The sequence below is a fragment of the Gadus macrocephalus genome, chromosome 18, assembly GCF_031168955.1.
Source record: "Gadus macrocephalus chromosome 18, ASM3116895v1".
Taxonomy (NCBI): Eukaryota; Metazoa; Chordata; class Actinopteri; order Gadiformes; family Gadidae; genus Gadus; species Gadus macrocephalus.
The window spans coordinates 11017164-11037413 of record NC_082399.1 but is presented as its reverse complement, the minus strand read 5'-3'; the positions used below and the strand labels follow the sequence as shown (position 1 = coordinate 11037413).

General features: G+C 46.3%; 1 protein-coding gene across 1 annotated transcript in view; it reads right to left on the bottom strand.

Moving 5' to 3' along the window:
- Nucleotides 1–58: 58 nt before the first annotated feature.
- itga3b (integrin, alpha 3b) overlaps nt 59–20250 on the bottom strand; it is a 34048-nt gene continuing 13856 nt past the window's right edge. Inside the window, exons 2-25 of the mRNA XM_060037779.1 lie at nt 18638–18786; nt 17226–17308; nt 16864–17113; nt 16040–16138; nt 15646–15850; nt 15338–15531; nt 14953–15041; nt 14050–14186; nt 13490–13579; nt 13121–13188; nt 12861–13006; nt 12316–12459; nt 11374–11474; nt 10878–11046; nt 9542–9625; nt 9366–9445; nt 8817–8894; nt 8011–8113; nt 6551–6733; nt 4991–5122; nt 4273–4386; nt 3982–4080; nt 3735–3860; nt 59–2843 (exon numbers count right to left, since the gene is read on the bottom strand). Coding sequence (XP_059893762.1) covers nt 2733–2843; nt 3735–3860; nt 3982–4080; nt 4273–4386; nt 4991–5122; nt 6551–6733; nt 8011–8113; nt 8817–8894; nt 9366–9445; nt 9542–9625; nt 10878–11046; nt 11374–11474; nt 12316–12459; nt 12861–13006; nt 13121–13188; nt 13490–13579; nt 14050–14186; nt 14953–15041; nt 15338–15531; nt 15646–15850; nt 16040–16138; nt 16864–17113; nt 17226–17308; nt 18638–18786 — 3034 coding nt within the window. The 3' untranslated portion in view covers nt 59–2732. The remainder of the gene's footprint in view (nt 2844–3734; nt 3861–3981; nt 4081–4272; nt 4387–4990; nt 5123–6550; nt 6734–8010; nt 8114–8816; nt 8895–9365; nt 9446–9541; nt 9626–10877; nt 11047–11373; nt 11475–12315; nt 12460–12860; nt 13007–13120; nt 13189–13489; nt 13580–14049; nt 14187–14952; nt 15042–15337; nt 15532–15645; nt 15851–16039; nt 16139–16863; nt 17114–17225; nt 17309–18637; nt 18787–20250) is intronic.

Sequence of the window (20250 nt, the reverse complement as noted above, 5' to 3'; positions counted from 1 at the left end):
TCCTTTTAAGCCATCAAAACAATAGTCATCTCATGAATAAAAAACACCATGAAGTGACTACATTTATACACTTTTATTATTTTTTTTTTACAAATTCTTGAATTCTGTTGAAACTGCACAGTAATAAAAACGAACACAACATACAGTAAGACAAGAGTCTGTGCCCTAGGCTTGACCCTTGGCTCTCTCAGCCTCTTTCTTTCACTCTCTCCTCAACCAAGTCCATCAGAAAGAAGAGGGGGGGGGGGGGGCTCTCCACAGAAGACCTTTGTGCTCCCGGGGGATTGAGACCCTACACCTTCTCCCCACAAGTCTTTCTCCTGCGAATACATTTAGTTTTTCTTTTCATTCTCCAACGCTGCAGGTTGACCACAATTGACCGTGGAGTTTTCTGGAGACACAAGTCCAACCACATAATGGGTCTGTTGATTCATTGCATTTACTTATATTCTTCCGGGACAATCTCAAAGTCTCGCGTGAAAAAAACAACAATAGCATTCATTTCATTCAAACCGTTCTACACAATAAGCATTCCTCAATCATCCGATAGAAATGTTTTGCCGCATTCTATAATTTATACTGCATTTAGCTCATCACTATCACCATAATGTCACTCATCAATACATCGCTGGAAGCACACAACGATTAAGTCCAGTGTTGCGACTCCATACCATATATCAGATTATGTGGAGGACTCCATGCAGTGGATAAGAGTCAGATATAACAGTAAAATAAATAAATAACCACAAGAGCCGTTGTGGTTTCAAGTGCACCCCTGCCATCTTGACGCAAAACATGTCTGCTTGTTCCAAATCTCCAAGCAGCCACACTTATTCTCACATTCCTGGTCATTGGAGTGTTGGGGGGGGAGGGGGGGAGGGTCTCGGATTAGTCATTTACATGTGCTAATGTTTAGCTATACCATTTTTTCGTACTGGCATGATGCGGCCTGGGCGTTCCTGCTTGCGCCCTCAATATTAAAGTTATTTCTTTTGTTCTTCGCGCTATACTCTTCGGTAATAGCGTTAAGGGTTAGGAAATGAAATTAACTGGACATTAAAAACAGACAAAAATAAAAAAACAATAAGGCAGTTTCTCGTTGCAAAAACCAAAAAAAGTACATCGAACTTATGTTTGAGGTCAAAGTTCAAGACAGCTTAGAGAAAAGCTTCCCAGATACCACTTTCAGCTCAGAAAAAAAGAAAAAACACACAAAAGATTGACCACGAGGTGAGATTCAAACCAAAAAGAAAAAAAGAAGTGAATCGGGAGAAAAAAATACATCAACAAGGCAAATTACCTTGTATAATCGTACACAGGTAAGGTCGGTGAATGTTCCAAAGAGGATGAGAGGGAAACAAATAAATGATCGAAAAACGAAAGTAAATGTGCTCTATACATTGAAATGGCTTTACCAATACAGGAATATCCATAAAGAATCAAATGAACACAGCGTAACGTCCTAAACTCATGAACGAATCCCCATTCCGTTGTACAAAACCGCAAGCGTTGGTATATCACGCAATGAAAGAAGTCATCGCAAAGTAACTCTTCCCTCTTAAAAATAAAGCATTTATTTCCAACACATGCTACTAGACCGGTCTTCCCTGGAGAAAAAAAACGTTTGAATGACCTGTTTCTGGTCTTTCCCGATTCATTACATAAGAGATGTCTGGTTATTTCAGGGAGCGAGGTTTGTCACCAATGTTGTGCAGGTGGTTCTCATTGCGCATCACTCACATCCACAACACCAGTTGAACTGCTTCAAGAACTGCCAACGTCAGTATTTGTAGAAGAAGAAGGGATATGCAAGTCTTTACAGGAACCTAGAATCTGAATTTCCCACCTGGGATTACTGAAGTACTATGAGAGGAGAAAAGGAGAGATGAAAAGCTCAAATAAGCATATTGCACAAAAAGAAAGGACAGAATTAAATCAACAACAAAAAAAGACAAAAATGAATACGCATTATTCCCAGCTGGCCCTTGTGCTCAGCGGTCCGGGTCCATTGCCCTATAAATCATGAGTTCTCCACGCAAAGAACTAGAAACAGGTCAGTAGTAGTAATGGTGTATCTCTCTCCAGTTGGTGATCAGGTACTTTCTCTGAGGCTCGCTGGCTGGGAAGCCCATGCACCCTTTGTAGCGGTCTGCCTTGCAGATCCTCACCCCCAGGTACTTTGGCATGATGCGATAGTAGACGGCCCGCTTGAAGAACCCAAGCTGGCGGGGTGCAGGGACACAAAACAGAAGAAGGAAACGGGGAGAAAGAGAGGGACTGTTAGACAGACAGAGAAAGAGAGGGCTGTTAGGGAAACATCCGGAGAGTTCCACACAGGGAGAGGGGTAGAAGCGGCCGAAACGTTACAGATTCAGAAAGCTAGGAGGGGCCAAGGAGGAGTGAGTTAGAAAAGGAGACGATTGGAATAGGCGTACGAGGCAGGAGAAGTTCTGGAAGGAACAGGATTAGTCAAAGAAGAGAAAAAGTTGTTAGGGGGAATCTTTAGACGAACAAAGCGGGCCTGTCCCCCGAAGAAATACAGTCTGTCCCCAAACAGACTTCAACCATCCAAAGTAACGGGGCGAAGCAGAAGCTGAGGAGCTCCAATACCAAGGGACGCCAAGTGGTGTGCCAGCACCACCCCCCCCCCCCACTCCCCCTCCCACCACCCCCACCATCATGGAGGCTTTGAGTGGGGGTGGGGGTGGGGGTGGGGGGGGGGGGGGGGGGTCTCAGTAGTCTTCGGTCAGCTTCTCAGTCTCCGATGGCTGGATCTTCATCTCTGCTTTCTGGTCCTTGGCCTCGTACATCTGCCTCTGGTTGGCTCTCTTGAAGAAGCCACACTAGGGGGGAGGAGGGGAAGGGGGGTGGGGGTGGGGTTGAGTGAAGACGTTAGAGGCCATCGTATGACGGCAGCAGCTGCTGCCGCTGCATAAGGGGGCGCTATACCCTTCAGTCTTTCGGGGAAAGACCCTGCCACCTGCTTATCCTTCAAATCAAGACCGCGAGAGACGTCCTTCCTAGAGCTCCGAGGAAAACCACGCTGAGTCCTCCATCGCCCTGATGACCTACTTCCAACCAGCATGCTTGGCCAAAAGCATGACGACATACTGATGAAGGCGGGGTCTGTGCTCGTGAATATGAAAGAGAGCTAGGTGCTAACTTGAGGGGGCTGAGTGTTGAGGAATTCGAATTCAGCCGTTGATCAAAGCTAATGTATTTATTGAGATACCCTGAGTCGATCGTGTTAAAAAAAACATTATGGGATGTCCTGGATGACTTTGGCCTCCCCGGCTGCCTCACCACCCCCGTCGTAAGTTACTTTCCAATATGTGGTTTGTTCCGCTTATAACAAAGATATTGACAATGGTTATGCATAAGTTATTGTCATCTGTAACATTGTTGTTGCTTTTGTTGTCATGGAAACATCTTGCCGATGGTTGTATTTGAACGCTAACGTTGGACGCAGTGCATGGATATTCCGAAGTTTCCCGAATATAATGCACATGTTATGGTAACACTTTACAATATGGGTACATTGTTTAACATTAGTTAATGCAGCAATATCAACTTAAATGTTAGCAAATGCATATTGCAGCATTAACTAATGTTAATTTATGGTTCATTCATGTAATCAAGGTAAAACCATCAAGTCATTAATGACTTCATTATTGTTCCGTTGAATAATCAAGTAGCCCACCGCGCGGTGGGGTAAGTATGAACCGTATTCATACCTTCCACAGTAAGAGGCTGATGATTCCCAGAAGGACAACCCCGGCTCCAGCTGCCACCAGGAAGATCCAGAGGGGGATTTCATACGGGGCCTCCTCATCGAACACGGGGTCTATGTCCACTGAGAACTGAACGGGACATCAAGACACTGGTTATCGTCACCATGGGGTCTCCTCCTGTAGCGGGCGTGATCGCCCACCACGGGATGTGGTCGTGTTCACGTTGCCGGACGCGATCGCACACACTCACATCGACGGTGGTGCTCTTCATCTTGATGGTGGTCTTGTCTGTGATCAGTTTGAGGGTGGCCTTTCCCTTCACCTTGACCCTGAGCACCTTGGAGTAGTCCTGAAGACACACACACACACACACACACACACACACACACACACACACACACACACACACACACACACGTCAAGGTTTTGTCTACCGTTAAGCCTCTCATTGGACACTGCTCTGCTTTGAGAATGTAAAACGACGGTGTTGACAATCAAAAACAAAGAAACAGTGATTATTTCTTGTGGTTTGACCCCTGACCTCTAGCAGGGTGCTGTTCCAGACACGGGAGCGGACGGTGACCTTGGCCTCGGTCTGCATGTCAACGAGGGGACAGGTGAAGGTGACGCACCGCGCCGTCCCCGTGGCACAGTCCTGCCTCACCGCAAACACACAGGAAGACGGCATGAGGAAGGAAGGCTAAGAAGGGATCATCGCAACACGGAATAAGAGAAAAAATACTTGATTTATAGAGCAGTTTACGTCACTTCTTTATGACCACTCCGTCATTGAGTAGAATCTTTGAGTGGAAGCATAGATACATGCTAATGATGAGCAGGTTCAGGTTAAGGATACTTGAATGTCTGTTGTGGACATTGGGAATCAAACCCAGAACCCTTAAGCTTTTAGGACCTCATCCACTAGACTATCCTGCTGTCTATTTTGAGTAGTATCTGGAAATATGATCTATACTTGACAATGAAAATGACACGCATGTGCGGTCGTATTACATTTTTTATCCTGTATATTTCGTAATATTCTTTGACCTTATTTGCATCATTACATGTATAAGATCTCCTCTTATTATTGTCTCTTGCCATAACAAATGTCGCTGTTCGGCGCGACCCTGGGTCCCACCGTGCCTACTGCCTACTATAAATAAAGCCCTTTGACTTTGACCACCGTCGTCATGACACCGTTCCACCACCAGGGTTGCCGGGTCACCGTACGCTAACGTGGGCCGGGGCGCCTGCCTCACCAGGATCACGGTGTCTTTGCGCGGCGAGAACAGGGTGGCGACCGCCGGAGGCTCCGCGGGGGGGGTCCTGGGGTCGCCCAGCACCAGCGTCTGCCTCCTGCTCCTTTTGCGGCTGCTGCTCTCCTCCGTCAGCTGGGGAGGGACGGATAGAAAGAGTAGTGGAGGTGGTGGTGGTGGTGGTGGGGGAGGAGAGAAGGCAGAAGACGTTACATCACCGTGGCTTGTTGTAATAACTGGCTTTGATAAAGACATGACGGCTCCTGGCCCCCGAAATAGCCCCGCTCGTCCCCCGCAATTGTCTATACGACAATTGCGGTACGACCGCAAACGTAGCGTTTCTAATTCAGGCGAGTGTGAGTAAGATTGGTGTCTGGCCGCACAGTAAAGGATTGTTTCTAAATATTACTGCTGCATGTGCGCGGGCGTCTGGCAGAGGAAAGGTTTTCACACTCTTGATCTTTAAAAGCAGGCAGTTTGGGGTTCATAACTACCGCAGAAGGGGAGCAGAGCCAAGAGGAGGGAGAAGGGGCGACACACTTTGACTGGTGACCAACAAGACCAAGCTCTGCAAACTTTATGTTGGTTCCGTTTGTTTTATGGACTATTGTAGAGTGCTAACACACACACACACACACACACACACACACACACACACACACACACACACACACACACACACACACACACACACACACACACACACACACACACACAGACACACACACACACACACACACACACACACACACACACACACACACACACACTTTACATATTGCCACTTTGAAATTATTACCAGCGTGGTTTTTTAAAACATCACCAGATAAGTTGTGACTCTGTGTGAACTGGCCACCAGGACCTGTATGTGTGTGTGTCATTTTTTCGGTGTGTGTGACAGTTCAACGCCCATCCTATCCTCTAGAGTGGGTGTGGGTCAGAGACACTGCTGCTGTCATAAACATTATACGTTTTCAAGCTTTTATTTTTGGCGATTTTTGTCCCCTATTTATATCTATTTCACATAGCAATTAAAATTAACTTTTACAAGAACTCTTGAAGAATTCCATCATTCGAGGGCAATTCAATTTCACCCTTGAATGATTCAGATATAACAATATATGTAATTATGTGTATAATAAAAGATAGGTTTAAATAACATGAGCTTTATTTATCTCAGACAGGAAATTGTGTGTAGACCAAATGTTATTTAGGTTCTGACAAGTATTAGTAGTAGGAGCAGTACTGCTAGAATTTAAAGAATGAAATGGTCGAAATAGATTAACTTTAAGAGATACAACTTTCAGTTTCAGTATGCATGTTTTTAATGTAAGATAATGATTACAGGGAGGTTGAGTATGTTTGCGAATATTCCATTTGAAGGACTAGTGTACGCTTTCACTGGGTGTGAGTGAGTGAGTGAGTGAGTGAGTGAGTGAGTGAGTGAGTGAGTGAGTGAGTGAGTGAGTGAGTGAGTGAGTGAGTGAGTGAGTGAGTGAGTGAGTGAGTGAGTGAGTGAGTGAGTGAGTGAGTGAGTGAGTGAGTGAGTGAGTGTTCATTTACATTGAGCTTAAGGGGGTTGACGACATCTCCGGGAGGGAAGCAGTGTATCTCTGACGCCCCGTTCATGTTGCTCACGATCTCGGTGAGGTACAGCAGCCACTTGCCGTTCTCCACCTCAATCGGCCATTCAAACTCAATGGCCAACGTCCCCATGGTGCCCACGCTCGGTCCCAGCACCTCCACCTAGTGGCCATGAGAGGTCAATGCATGTCATCAATACATCAATTGCATGTGATTAAATCTGCTGTATGATTTAAGAGCTATTATAAGAGAGTAATTTGCTAGCAAAGGCCTAGCCATATATTAGATATTAGTGAGGGAAATGCGCTGTGAGAATATCTGTTTAGACTTGATGAAGCCTGCCTCTATACGAGACATTTTCAATTTTGGACTAAGCCCGGCTAATTTCGGACCAACCATCTCTTCCCTGATAGGTTAAGGGAATCAATCTTGACTGTCAATCCAAGGTGCATGAAATGCAACACTTCTCTATAGACCTCTGAAGAATAAGTCCCGCCTCTGAGGCTCCGGTTCCCTGGGTCCATTGTACAACTAATTTTTTTTTTTCTGGCAGATACAAAGGATTAAATAACGAACTGGAGTGGGGAAGGTGAGGGAAACATTCAGAGACATGGGCCATTGTAGGCAGCTCATCGAGCAATAACACACAACTCTTACTACTACTACTACTACTACTAGTAATACATTGTAGTGTAGTTAAGGGCATGCAATCCTGTGGTTTGGAACCACCCTGACCCTGAATAACCTCTAGGTATTCCTGCAGTACTACGGGACGCATCGACGCACTGGAGACGTTCTACCATGTAATATTTAGACCTCCCACGGTAAGACACACATGGATAAATATAGGGTGCGGTTCATGGTTTAAAAACCAGGGCTCCCTCAGCACACACAGACACATGTATGGGTACACACACAAGCACACACTCGCACGCACACACACACACACACACACATGCACACACCAACACACCATGCACACACCAACACACACACACGCACATACACAAGACACATGGCAGCACACACAGACACGTGGGCAGAAGCACGCACGCACTCGCGCACACACACACACACACACACCAACACACCATGTACACACCAACACACACACAAGCACATACACAAGCATGCACACACATACACACACAAACACACACATAACCAGCCCCCCCCCCACACACACACACACACACACACACACACACACACACACACACACACACACACACACACACACACACACACACACACACACACACACACACACACACACACACACACACACAACCAGACAGGCACAAACACTGACACACACTCTCACACAAACCCAGACACACAAGGACACGCACACACTTACACACACTCCAAAGTTGGTCTAGGTCCACGTAGTTAGGGACAGAGCACAGGGGGAGGGGGGGGGGGGGGGGGTGACTCACGTTGAAGGTGTACTCCACCAGGCTGCCCACGTCACTGCTCTTCTTCATGGCCGACTCGCCCACCACCTCGCCGCTGGAGTAGACCTGGACGTGCGGCTTCTCTCTGGAAACAAGCGGCATGTGTCAGTGAGTGAGGGGGATTGTGGTTGGGTGTGAGGGGGGGGGGGAAGACATTGGAGGGGGCCATCATTGCCCTGCAATCTACCGCAGACCCAAAGCCTCCAGGATGAAAATAACTCTGACGTTGAAGTTAACGTTTTCTTTAAGTAGAGCCAGTCTGGGGTATACAGCGGGCAGGTTGAAGAAGAGGGGGAATGACGTGTGGGAACGGATCCTGGTTCGCTACAGCCCACCACTGCCCTCACCACGTAGGAAACACGCCTCGCAGCGACCCAGGTTGGATTCCGAAGCTGTGGTCCTCATTTTCCGTCTCTTTCAACCCACTTCCCTGTCTGTCTTTCTATCGGTGTGTCCATAAATAAGCAAAATGGCTATTTAAATATGTACGTAATAATAGAAAATGAAGGAATGTACAGCCTTAAGACATTCTACTGTCCACATCCCCTTGTGAGCAGAAGGTTTTGAGTCTTCAGGCATATTAGAGAGATAGGAAGGGAGCTCCATGGCACTGCAGGCCCGGGCAAGACCCTGACCCCAGCCTCAGAACCCAAGACCCATCCCTCAATCCTTCACAACCACAGCCTGAACCTTCCCATTTTTCTTAAAAAATAGTCTTGCTTCTTGGCATGATACTGAACTCCAAACAGAAAGAACAGGTCCACCATGGAAGAGGAAGCAGGTCTCACATGTTAAAGGAGGTGAGGATGGAGATTTCCACCAGAAGCACCACCGCCACGGGATGCATATCGCTCTGCTGGCTCAGCCTGAGGGGAACAACACATGCACAACCACTGGGTAAATAACATGGGACGTTGATTTATGATTGCAGGAAGGTCAAGGGGTCGCTCCAAGTCCAAGTAACTTATACAGAGCTGAGGCTGATTTGTACCAGATACAATCACAACTGTTTATTATACCACAGAGGCACCCGTTTGGAGCTGTGGAGGTTATTTCATTGAATTAGGGTAACTTATATGGCCCTGAAGCTGAAGAATATGAAGCCAATTGATTAATTGATTGACTTAATCAATCAATCATTCAATCAAAGAATCGGTGAAATATAACTAAGTGTAAACTACGTATATTTTCGTTAATGGTTTGAATTCAATATGAACTGTGCTATTGGTATGCAACCTATTGATCACTATCAAATACAACAATACCATGTTTAATCTCAGATGGAGAAAGGTATAAAACATGTCTCTGGAACATCTAAACTTTGTGTCGGAACGTACGTTGACAACTGCAGTAGCGACTTGATCTCGCGCGTGTACAAGTCGATGTCTCTGGTCTGGAAAATTAGCCGCAGTTTCACCTGTTGGCGAGAAGCGAGGACATTGACCATGAGAACAAATGAGTACAAAAAATTCACGTTTCACACTGGGACAGAAAGAGTCTTTAAGGTCCTCACGCGCTCATTGCTCCTGAGTGGGTTCCCCAGCTCGCAGATTACAGAGTCCTGACCGTCTGAGTTACATTCCCCCTTTGGGCCCTCCTGGATCGGGACAGAGGAGAATATGAAAAACGTTAACACGCGTCTCAAAGAAGGTCGACATTGTTTAACAACGCACCTCAACGTAGCTCTTACACACACACACACACACACACACACACACACACACACACTAAAAATAAATATTATATTGAAACTAATAATGTGAAGGAACTACGACGATTGTCTGTATATGAACAGACTTATATATAATAGCGCTAAAACTTATATTTGAAGACGTGGTAATCCTAGACGGACTTTCATCCGTCGAGGAAGTTTATTGTTATTGTTTATTGTTACATTGTTACATAAAAAACAAAATTGAGGTTTAGTCCATCCACCATATGGCCTAGCCACGCCTCGCCATATCTGGGCCAAATTGTGATATCTAATATTACTCTACTCTCCTAGCGCTGCTGATTCAGTGAGCCTCATTGGCTGTATCCTAAGCCAATCAGGGTGTTCACATTCCATAATCACTATCTGCCTGAGTCATCTGTTCTCAGTGGTGGTTCAGGGCACGGGCCCGCTTTTGGCGCCCCCTGTAGCTGCAGTGCAGGCCCCCCTGCTTGCTGAGAAGGAGCCGTGCACAGAAGATGTGTGAGAAGGGGAAAGGGGAGGGGGGCGCGGGGGACACTACACCTCTGGGTCTCCCAAATGGAACGGACAAGGGGGGAATGGGGGATCCACTGTGAGTGCGGATTGAAATCCTCATTGAAGCCTGCAGGGTTATGTGATAGACATACGGAGGAACGCGATCGCTGAGCTGCCCTGCCCCAACATTGCATGACACGTTAAACTCAGCTAGAATCGCCGCCCAACATCATCCAAAATTTGACGTCAATAGACCAAAAATATAATCGGACAGCCTACAGAAACTATAGATAGTTAATGTGACAATGACATTATTAAAAATAGACTTGGAACAGGATTTACTGAGGAACTATTTTTTTAGGAGCATTCTTTTTTTCTAGCTTTTGCAAGTAGTTCGCTGCCCCACCTGCCTATTTGGATGGCACGCGCCTGGTATAGAGCAATACTCTAATGGAATTAGAGTAAATGGAATTAGTGGGCTAAAGTCAGTCACACCTCGACTTTCTTGCAATTGAGAAATATAAGTTTCTCTTTCACTGATATTGTTATAATAAAACATGGCTCGCCCAGGGTGAAATTCAATGTAGAACTGCCACGTCTGTACTGATCTTTCGTTCCACTCTCAGATTGTAAGTGAGGTGCTTCCCCCTAGTGGCTGTACCGTGAACCTGACGCCGAAGTAGCTGAGCGACTTGGGGATGCTGATGTTGAGCATGGCCTCGTGGGCGTCCTCCGCCAGCTTGCCTTCTCCCGGCAGGTTGGTCACCTCCACCAGGATCACCACCTTCTTCACGTTACTGTCGTACTGCAGCACCTGGTCCAGGTCCTTTCTGGATACACACACACATGCACACACACGCACACACACACACACAGAACAAACGCACACCGAACACACATTCACAAGCACGCCCACGCACGCACGCGCACATACACACACACACACACCCACACACACAGGTTAGTTAGTTAGTTGTTCTTTTTTTCTTTCTTTCATTTGTTTCACTTTTGGATGTATTTACTCTGTTAAGCCTCAGGGAGGGACAGATGTGCTTACATGTTGTGTTACACACACACACACACACACACACACACACACACACACACACACACACACACACACACACACACACACACACTCACACACCCACACTCACCTGGGGTAAGGTTCATCCGTGCCCTCAGGAGCGTACTCTGCTGTTAGCTGCAGGTTGCTGTTACAGTTATTGTCCGAGCCACACTCCTTATGGAAGTGGAACTGCAGAAAGACACAAACAGTGAAATGCGACATGAGACACCATACACACAAACACGTTTTGCCGCGTTACACCATGATAAGCCTCGCGCTTGTTTTGGACCGCATTTTGACATTCCCAGACAACACTTCGCCAAACGTTGGCTGAGAAGTAGCATCAAGGTCAAAGGTCAAGGTGAGATGTTTCGTGACGGCCGATTAGCAGTCGATCAACAGTCGTAGACCCTGAAGAGGTTCTGGCAGCGTGCGGAACGTCGGCCCGTATTACCTTGGTATCACGACGCAGTCCAGCCGAAGGGCCGAAGCGCCATGGAAAAGAAAGGACCGGGCTGCAGCTCGCCTGCGTCTCTTCATGAAATGTATGAATTTCATGCAGAGAAATGCATCGCTTGTCCCTCAGACAGAGGGACAAGGCTGAAGATTTGCGATTTTACCATTGCACATTGCCATAGTTTGGAAGCAGTATGCCCTTTCAGAAATAAGTCTAAGTATATGTCCATCGTGTCACATATACTATTTGCATCATTATTGCATCATGTGATGCTGCGTGGTGAAATCGGTACACGAAACATATCCAGCTATGTTTGATGATGTTTGAATAAACTCAATAAGAATCTTAGCCTATTGGTAATATTAGGATACAACATTTCGTATTTCACACTGACTCGCCCCCAAATGACCCACATATAATTTCAAACATAGACTCGTAACCCCCGGGTGACAGCGGATGACCGCGCACTTTGGATCCACCCGCACATCACTACTGTGTGTGTGTGTCTGCGTGCGTGCGTTGGTTTGTGTGTGCGTGCATGCGTGCATGTGTAGGGCTCATGGCTCTCCGGACCTCTGCTCTCTGGGTGGTCTTCTGCTCCTGGCTGAGGATGGGGAAGGAGTCCAGGTCCTGCAGCCCCTGCGCGTCGGGCTTCAGCTCCTGCAGCGCCATGGTGAGCTCGAACACCACGGGGTCCAGCTTGTCCCTCACCGTCGTCTGGAGAGGCAGGAGGGGGTTCAGTAAGGGCAGGGCCAGGGCTGGACTTGTTTGCAGTGTACGACGTTAGATGAAATTAAGTTAGTGCTTTCATTGTATGGAAGTGTTTAGTTAGACAGACAGAGAGAGAAAGAGATAGAGATAGTGATAGAGATAGAGAGAGAGAGAGAGAGAGAGAGAGAGAGAGAGAGACGCAGAGTGAGACACAAACAGACAGGAAGAGAGGCAGACACATGGAAAGAGGAAGGGGGACAGAGGGAGGGAGAGAGAGAGAGAGAGAGAGAGAGAGAGAGAGAGAGAGAGAGAGAGAGAGAGAGAGAGAGAGAGAGAGAGAGAGAGAGAGAGAGAGAGAGTGATGGCGTGAGGGTGAAATATGGAAAATAGTGGTGTTCAGGACTTACGATCACATTAAGCTCCAGTTTCTGACACTTCTGGTCAGGGGAGCTCAGGGAGATGGAGGCTGTGTAGGTTGCATTTTTGGTGCTGCGGAAGTAAACTCGTGCGGTCTTCCACCTGTCCATGTCGGCCTCTATGGTGTACCTCACCACTACAGGAAGTGAAAACACGATCGGCGGTCAGAGTGGATTCAAGGTCAGTGTAAAAGTTAAAATGGATATCTTTTTCTGTGCTCAGATGACCTAAAACGTTTCAGAATACTTGCCAACTTCTTTCTGTAAGCCTTTGTTCCCGTTGCTTAGAGTGTAGGAGAAACACACCTTCGCTCTAATACTGCAATAAAACCAAGGGCATTTTATCAGCACATGTTATGCTGTTATCGGTACAGATAAATTGCCTTAACAGGAATTTTGATATAATAAATAATTATAATATTTTTTATTCACATAATATTGAATTATTTTATTTATTTATATCATTATAAAGAGTATTTTCCTTGCACAAATATTTATTTCACATACATTTCTTTACATTATATACTTGGGTCCACCGTACTAGTATTTCACAGAAGACATTTTATGTGGATGTATGAGCATATGATGAATAAAGCTTTGTAATCTGTGTCACATCTCACCAGGCCTTGCCAATGTTATTACACTTAGTGGGATCGACAATCTTCGGCTGCACAGTGAATTCCTTAGATAGGTGGATGACTGGTCTGGTTCTGTTAACACACACACACACACACACACACACACACACACACACACACACACACACACACACACACACACACACACACACACACACACACACACACACACACACACACACACACACACACACACAATTATAATTAGGTATTACATTGCTGTAGCTGACATACATATACAGGATAGAACATTCGCATGAGAACCATATCAGGCTTTCAGACACAAAGAACAGTTCATGATAAGTTCTTACCGGTGTTTCTGAACCCCCACATATCTTTACAAAGGGTTGAATAACCTTTCCAAAAAACACATTTGATTTGGCTTATCATAGTTCACAAAAGCCTGCCCTTATTTCACTTTTCATTCATCCTTATTTGTGCTTAACAACTGATAACACCAAAAGATGACTCCCTATATTTTCTCTTTTTTTATGGATTTTAATGAATAAGATATTGATTAATATTTTCCCTTCTTCTTCTACCTGAGCAGTGCAATGCGGTCGTCCATGGATCCGACCAGGAGGTCTGGGTAGCTGTTGTCATCCATGTCCATTCCTCCGTTCAGCGAGTAGCCAAAGGTCTTGAAGTTCCCATCGCCTACCGATTTTCCCTCAATAACCTGCAGGGGGCGACAAAGACACAAATAAAATATCGCATTATAAAATGTGCGGCCACACTGAACGCGTAAAGGCCGATCCATACCTCCGGATACGGACAGTTTCGTCCGGTCCCGGAGGTGTTTCGTCCGTAAATGGGTCCGTTGCCTCTGAGCTTACGAATCCGGAGTGCTCCGGGAGAACCGGAGCAATACCACCGGAAATCGAGGCGGCAGTATATGGTCAAAAGTCAGACCAATCGCGAATATAAACCAAACAAAGAAGAGAGAACGGGACATTTAAAAAAATGGCTCAAAACTTAGAGGAGAGGATCTGCGAGTTGGTGAGGGGGTATCCCCACCTGTTTGATTGTAGCCTACAACTCATTGCCAAAGCAGGGGAACAATAACAATAAAATAAAAATTTCAGGTATAGGCCTATAGTATAATATAAGTACAAAACGTCAGATATTATACTACTCTATCTATTTTCGCAAATTGTCTGACTTTTGACTCTATACTGCCGCCTCGAATTCCGGTGGTATTGCTCCGGTTCTCCCGGAGCACTCCGGATTCGTAAGCTCAGAGGCGACGGACCCATTTACGGACGAAACACATCCGGGACCGGACGAAACTGTCCGTATCCGGAGGTATGTATCGGCCTTTTGGTGCGTTCAACCATTTTTGTGACACACAAGTTACGCGCGTAATCCTACGCGCGTAACGCGTTCAGTGTGGCCGTACCATAGACATGGTGGCCAGTCTCTACTGTGATACACGTGGTTATTACCTGGCTGTACTTTTCTGTAATCCCCTCATTACTTCCCATCCATATGTAGACCTTCCCCGTCTCGTGGAATGGGGCTCCTACAGCAAAGTCTGTGAAAGACAGGGTTAGTAATCAAATAATAGACTTCCAACCTTTTATTGGCATGTAATGTGTGTGTGGGGTCGGGGGGGGGGGGGGGGGGGGGGTATTTTTTCTATGTATTTATCTATGTATTTTTTCATACATAGATCCTTCAATATTACAATAAAAAGGCCATTGCTATATACATAAACACTGTCAACAAGAATGACACAGTAACATGCCTGTAGCTCTCAAGGGCATACTTCCTGGCATTTAAAACATAACAAGCCGAAACAAATAAACAAACAAACACGCTGGAACAAACCTTGGAATCCATCTTGGTCGACGTCTCCGATGGCGGCGAGTGCGAAGCCAAAGGCGGAGCTGACGGGCCCCTTCAGCACCATGCTGGGCTCCTTCCGGAACGACCCGTTCTCGTTCATGTAGACGTAGACCGCCCCGCCGTGGTCTTTGGAGCGGTCGAAGTAGAACGGGGCGCCCACGATCAGGTCGTTCCAACTGGAACAACAGCGGCAGGGGGGCAAACAGGCCACATATTATTAATATATCGAGGGCCAAACCCCTTTGAATCAAAGTAACTCGGTCTGAAAGGGCTACTACTACTCGACCTACTCGTCGTTGTTGAGGTCTGTGATGGCCAAGCTGTTCCCGAAGTACGAGCCCACTTGCTGCCCGGGGATGACCAGAAGCTGCGGCAGGATTTTGTTGTTGGTCGAGGCCAGTGTCACCGAGCCCTTGGACTCGTCCCTCGGAGACCCCGTCACCAAGGTGTAGTCGTCACGACTCAGAAGCTTCTTGTCTTGGAGGACCGAGTAACCTGTGGTTCACAGCCAGTAAGAACCAGTTAGAGGAACATCAAAATGGCTTTATTGAATAGAAAACAAATTACCGGTAATTTGAATGTGAAAACGGCCACAGTTGATATCATGACAAAATAATCCCAAAGTCATTCCATGGTTTATAAATACCGGAACATATCTATAGTCAAAGTGTGGGGGTGACCTACCCATGTAGTTGTTGTAGGTCTTTTTCTGACCAAATTGCTTGTCGTCGGAGTCCCAGGCGCTATTGGGGTCTGGATTTCTCCACGTGATGTGAACGTTTCCTGCAGACCACCAGGGAAATGTTGTGACAACGAACCACACGCTCCAAGACGTGGATTAATCCCACTGCCAGACTCACACCAGATTGCAGTCTCAAAGAAAAAAGAAAAGGGCCCAATCCGTGTCCGCTCAAAACCTGCCTATTATATCTGAGTTCAAATCATACTCATTGCTGCCTGGCTTTAGTCGTGGAAATTTCATGCAGAAAAACCTTAAATCGTAGAATAGCCAAGTTTCCAAAGCAGTTTAAATTATGTTATCTATTCTATTTTATTTCACTCTTAATTAACCACGTTTCGTTAATAATAGGCACCTATAATGCACTGGGCAGGAGCTCATTACCACAGAACAATAAACCACAACTAGTTTTTACCTTAACCCATTTGGTTTAACCGTTTTTGTAAAGTTACATTTTCGTTATTTATTTACGGCTCACTTAATGTGTTGTGTCTCTCCAATGCACTTTGCATTGCCGAATTTGCAAGAGAAACACAATACAAACTAATCTCAATTCAATTTTTACACAAAATGTCAGCTGAAGAACTGGACCAACAGCGGATGACTATCTGGACGACTATCTCCTCGGTGCAGAACAGCCTTACTCCCTCTCCTACAGCGTCTCTCCTCATGCCCAGCCACCCAAACATCTGGAGTCCCATGAGGTGGGTTGAGGAAAGACAGGAAGGAGGGGGATTAGGAGAAGGGGGGGGGGGGGGGGGGGGCTCACCTTGCCAGTTGAAGCTCCCGGGCGAGCCAATGTAGACGTCGGTGCCCGTGATGCCCCCGGAGATGCCCAAGTTGCACATGCCCTCCAGATCCTTGTCGAAGGCGGGGTTGCAGAACTCGTATTGGTTATTCTGCCACAGGTCGTTGGGGTCGTAGGTCAGGTTGTTGCCCCTCACGTAGCACTTGCCCACCATGCGCCGCTGCTTCTCGCTCCCTCCCGGGTACAACTTGACGTATCGATGGCCGCATGCCTTGGAGCGCGGGGTTCAATCGCAAGTCAGAACGTTTCTCCCACATGGAATAACGTAGGCCTGTGGGACAGCTAAAGGCGGCGGATGGAAAGGACAGAGTTTGTTCCCTCACCAGCATGCGGCCATCGGGGAGGTCTTTCTGGCTGGCCACGGTCACCCCCAGCCACATGCCCTCCACCATCTCTGACTGATCATCTGTCAAAAGGTCAAAGGTCACAGGTTAGGCTAGGTCACGAGTTAGAGTAAGCAGTTGGTCAAATGCGAGTATGTCCTCAGTAGATTTAGTCACAGATTAGAGTACGTCACAGGTTAGACTTTGTCACTGAGAGTCTAAATCCTAAACTAGGATTTAGACTAAATCACAGATAAGACTGAATCACATTTTACACAAACTAACAGGTGAGACTATGTCCCTCGGTAGACTAAATCACAGATTAGACTAAATCACAGATTTGATTTATTCACAGATTAGACTATTGCACAAATTAGATTTAATCACAGATTAGACTAAATCACAGAATGGACCAAATCACACATATGACAAGCTGTTAGACTAAGACACGGGGTTAACCAAAACAACAGGCTAGATTATGATTCAATGATAGCCATAAAACAGGGGATGCACAGAAACACATCATCATAGACACCATGTAGAGGCATGGCCAAAGTGGTGAGCGAATAGAGAAAGGCGGCGCATTCTTCATGAGTTAGGAGCTGGTGTTATCAGGGGAGATTGGCTCCACCTGGTTCAAGTCCTGACGAGGATAATGAGCCACATGACTCCAACATCAAACGTGATTACCAAATAGCCTCGTTCTACCTTTCTGTATCATGGGGCCGTTCTGGCCCTGGGTGCTGCAGGGGTGAATCTATGCACTAATAACTAGTAATTATCGGCCTTGGGTGCTTTAAGAATATTCTGTTTTTGTTTCATCAAATTGTATTTTCTTGGCCAAAAATTTGAAAAATGTTGTTTCTTTTGTTGGCGACCAATATGATTATAGTCTAGTCAAGTTTAGTCAATTGTGTGAGTCAAGGAACAACAACCATTCAAGGAAAAATTAGGAAAATTAAAAAGTTTGAATAACACAAAGCAGAAGGTGATTTTAGGCCCAATCCCATTTCTACCCCTTACCCCTTCCCCTTACCCCTCCCCCTTGTTTTGAAGGGGTAAGGGGAAGGGGTAAGGAAATGGCATTGGGCCTTGGGCTTGGGATTGGGCCTTAATGTGACTGAAAGCTCAGTTTAGCTCAGGAGGAAGAGCGGGTTGACTTGTAACCAGAAGGTTGCTAGTTCTCAGTGTCGAGGTGTCCCTGAGCAAGACCCCTAACCCTAAATACTCCCGACGAGCGGGCTGTCACGTTGCATGGTTGACTCTGCCGTCGGTCTGTGAATGTGTGTATGAATGTAAGTTGCTTTCGATAAAGCTTCTGCTAAATGCCGTAAATGTAAATGTTAACTTAAATTGCTAAAATTTACATAGATTTATGTTAATCCAACACTTATAACTTGAGCCGGCTGTACCCTTTTCTAATGGTGTCTGTGTACTCGAGTTGAAATCCACCCGGGAACAGTCGGTCGTCACCGTGGTAATGGGACAGAAGTAGACAGCGCCCGTTTCATTGACGTTCTTCAGGTTTTCAGCCTTCTCCTTGGGGGCTCCCACGAGGAGCCTGAATGGATCGAACACACACACACACACACACACACACACACACACACACACACACACACACACACACACACACACACACACACACACAGACAAACAACAAGACAGAGAGACAAAGATAGATTAGGAGAGAGACATAGACAGAGAGCGCAACAGACGTAGAGGAAGAAAGCAATATTATCAGATTAAATCACATTCTGCTCCCGGAAGAACATAGCCTACACAGCTGACAGACTACAGTCAAAAATATGCTGTAGGGGAGGCGACTAGATAAGGTTTCAAGTGATCCAGCTAGTCTAAACACAGAACCTAGGCTTTTAAGAGGTTTACACATTAAATATATGGTAAACTGTTTACTACGTTTTTCTTTTTAATTGCCTTTTCACCTTTCAAACCAAATCAGGTTAAATTCTTGCGTCAGAGTGTACACTAAATGCCTCGGTACATCAAATCGAGATAATACAGACAAACACAAACATAAACACACACACACACACACACACACACACACACACACACACACACACACACACACACACACACACACACACACACACACACACACACACACACACACGCACACACACTCACACAACCACTCACACACACAAATGCTTGCAAACACACAGAGAAACACAACCACACACACACGTGCGCATACATACATTACACACACACACACACACACACACACACACACACACACACACACACACACACACACACACACACACACACACACACACACACACCAGTGACCAGTTATCTGATTAAAACACTCACACACACAAATGCTTGCAAACACACAGAGAAACACAACCACACACACACGTGCGCATACACACACACACACACACACGACCAGTTATCTGATTAAAAAAAGCTAAATCTCAGAGCGTGGGATGGTTACTGCCTGGATGAGCTTCACAACCCAGTGACACGCCATTGGCAACTCAGTCATGCAAACATACACGCGCCCACCCACCCCCCCACCCACCCAACCGCGTGCGCACACACACACACACACACACACACGCACGCGCGCACACGCACACACACACACACACACACACACACACACACACACACCAGTGGTCTTCGTGGTGAACCCTATGGTTTGGGTCCTGGGTAGACCCCCACATCAGCACCATTTTAGCCTGCCAGAGGACTTTGAAGAGGGGTGGATTAGGGGTTTCCTACGGGGTCTGTAAGGAGTGGGGGGGGGGGGGGTAGTAACTGTCAACAAAAGATTTATGGAAGCCACTTTGTAGGCGAGAGGTGCAGACGGGCCCTGAGTGATTGATGTGCGCGTTGTGTTAACTCGGCTGTGTTGTTGAGGTTTGTTTGTTTGCACTTGCCCAGTTTGTGTTGCCTCTGTCATCCTGGTATCTGTTTAAAGTGCAATCTGTAAGTATAAGACATGCATAGCAACAGAAAACCAACCATTGAACAATCTGTTTATTAC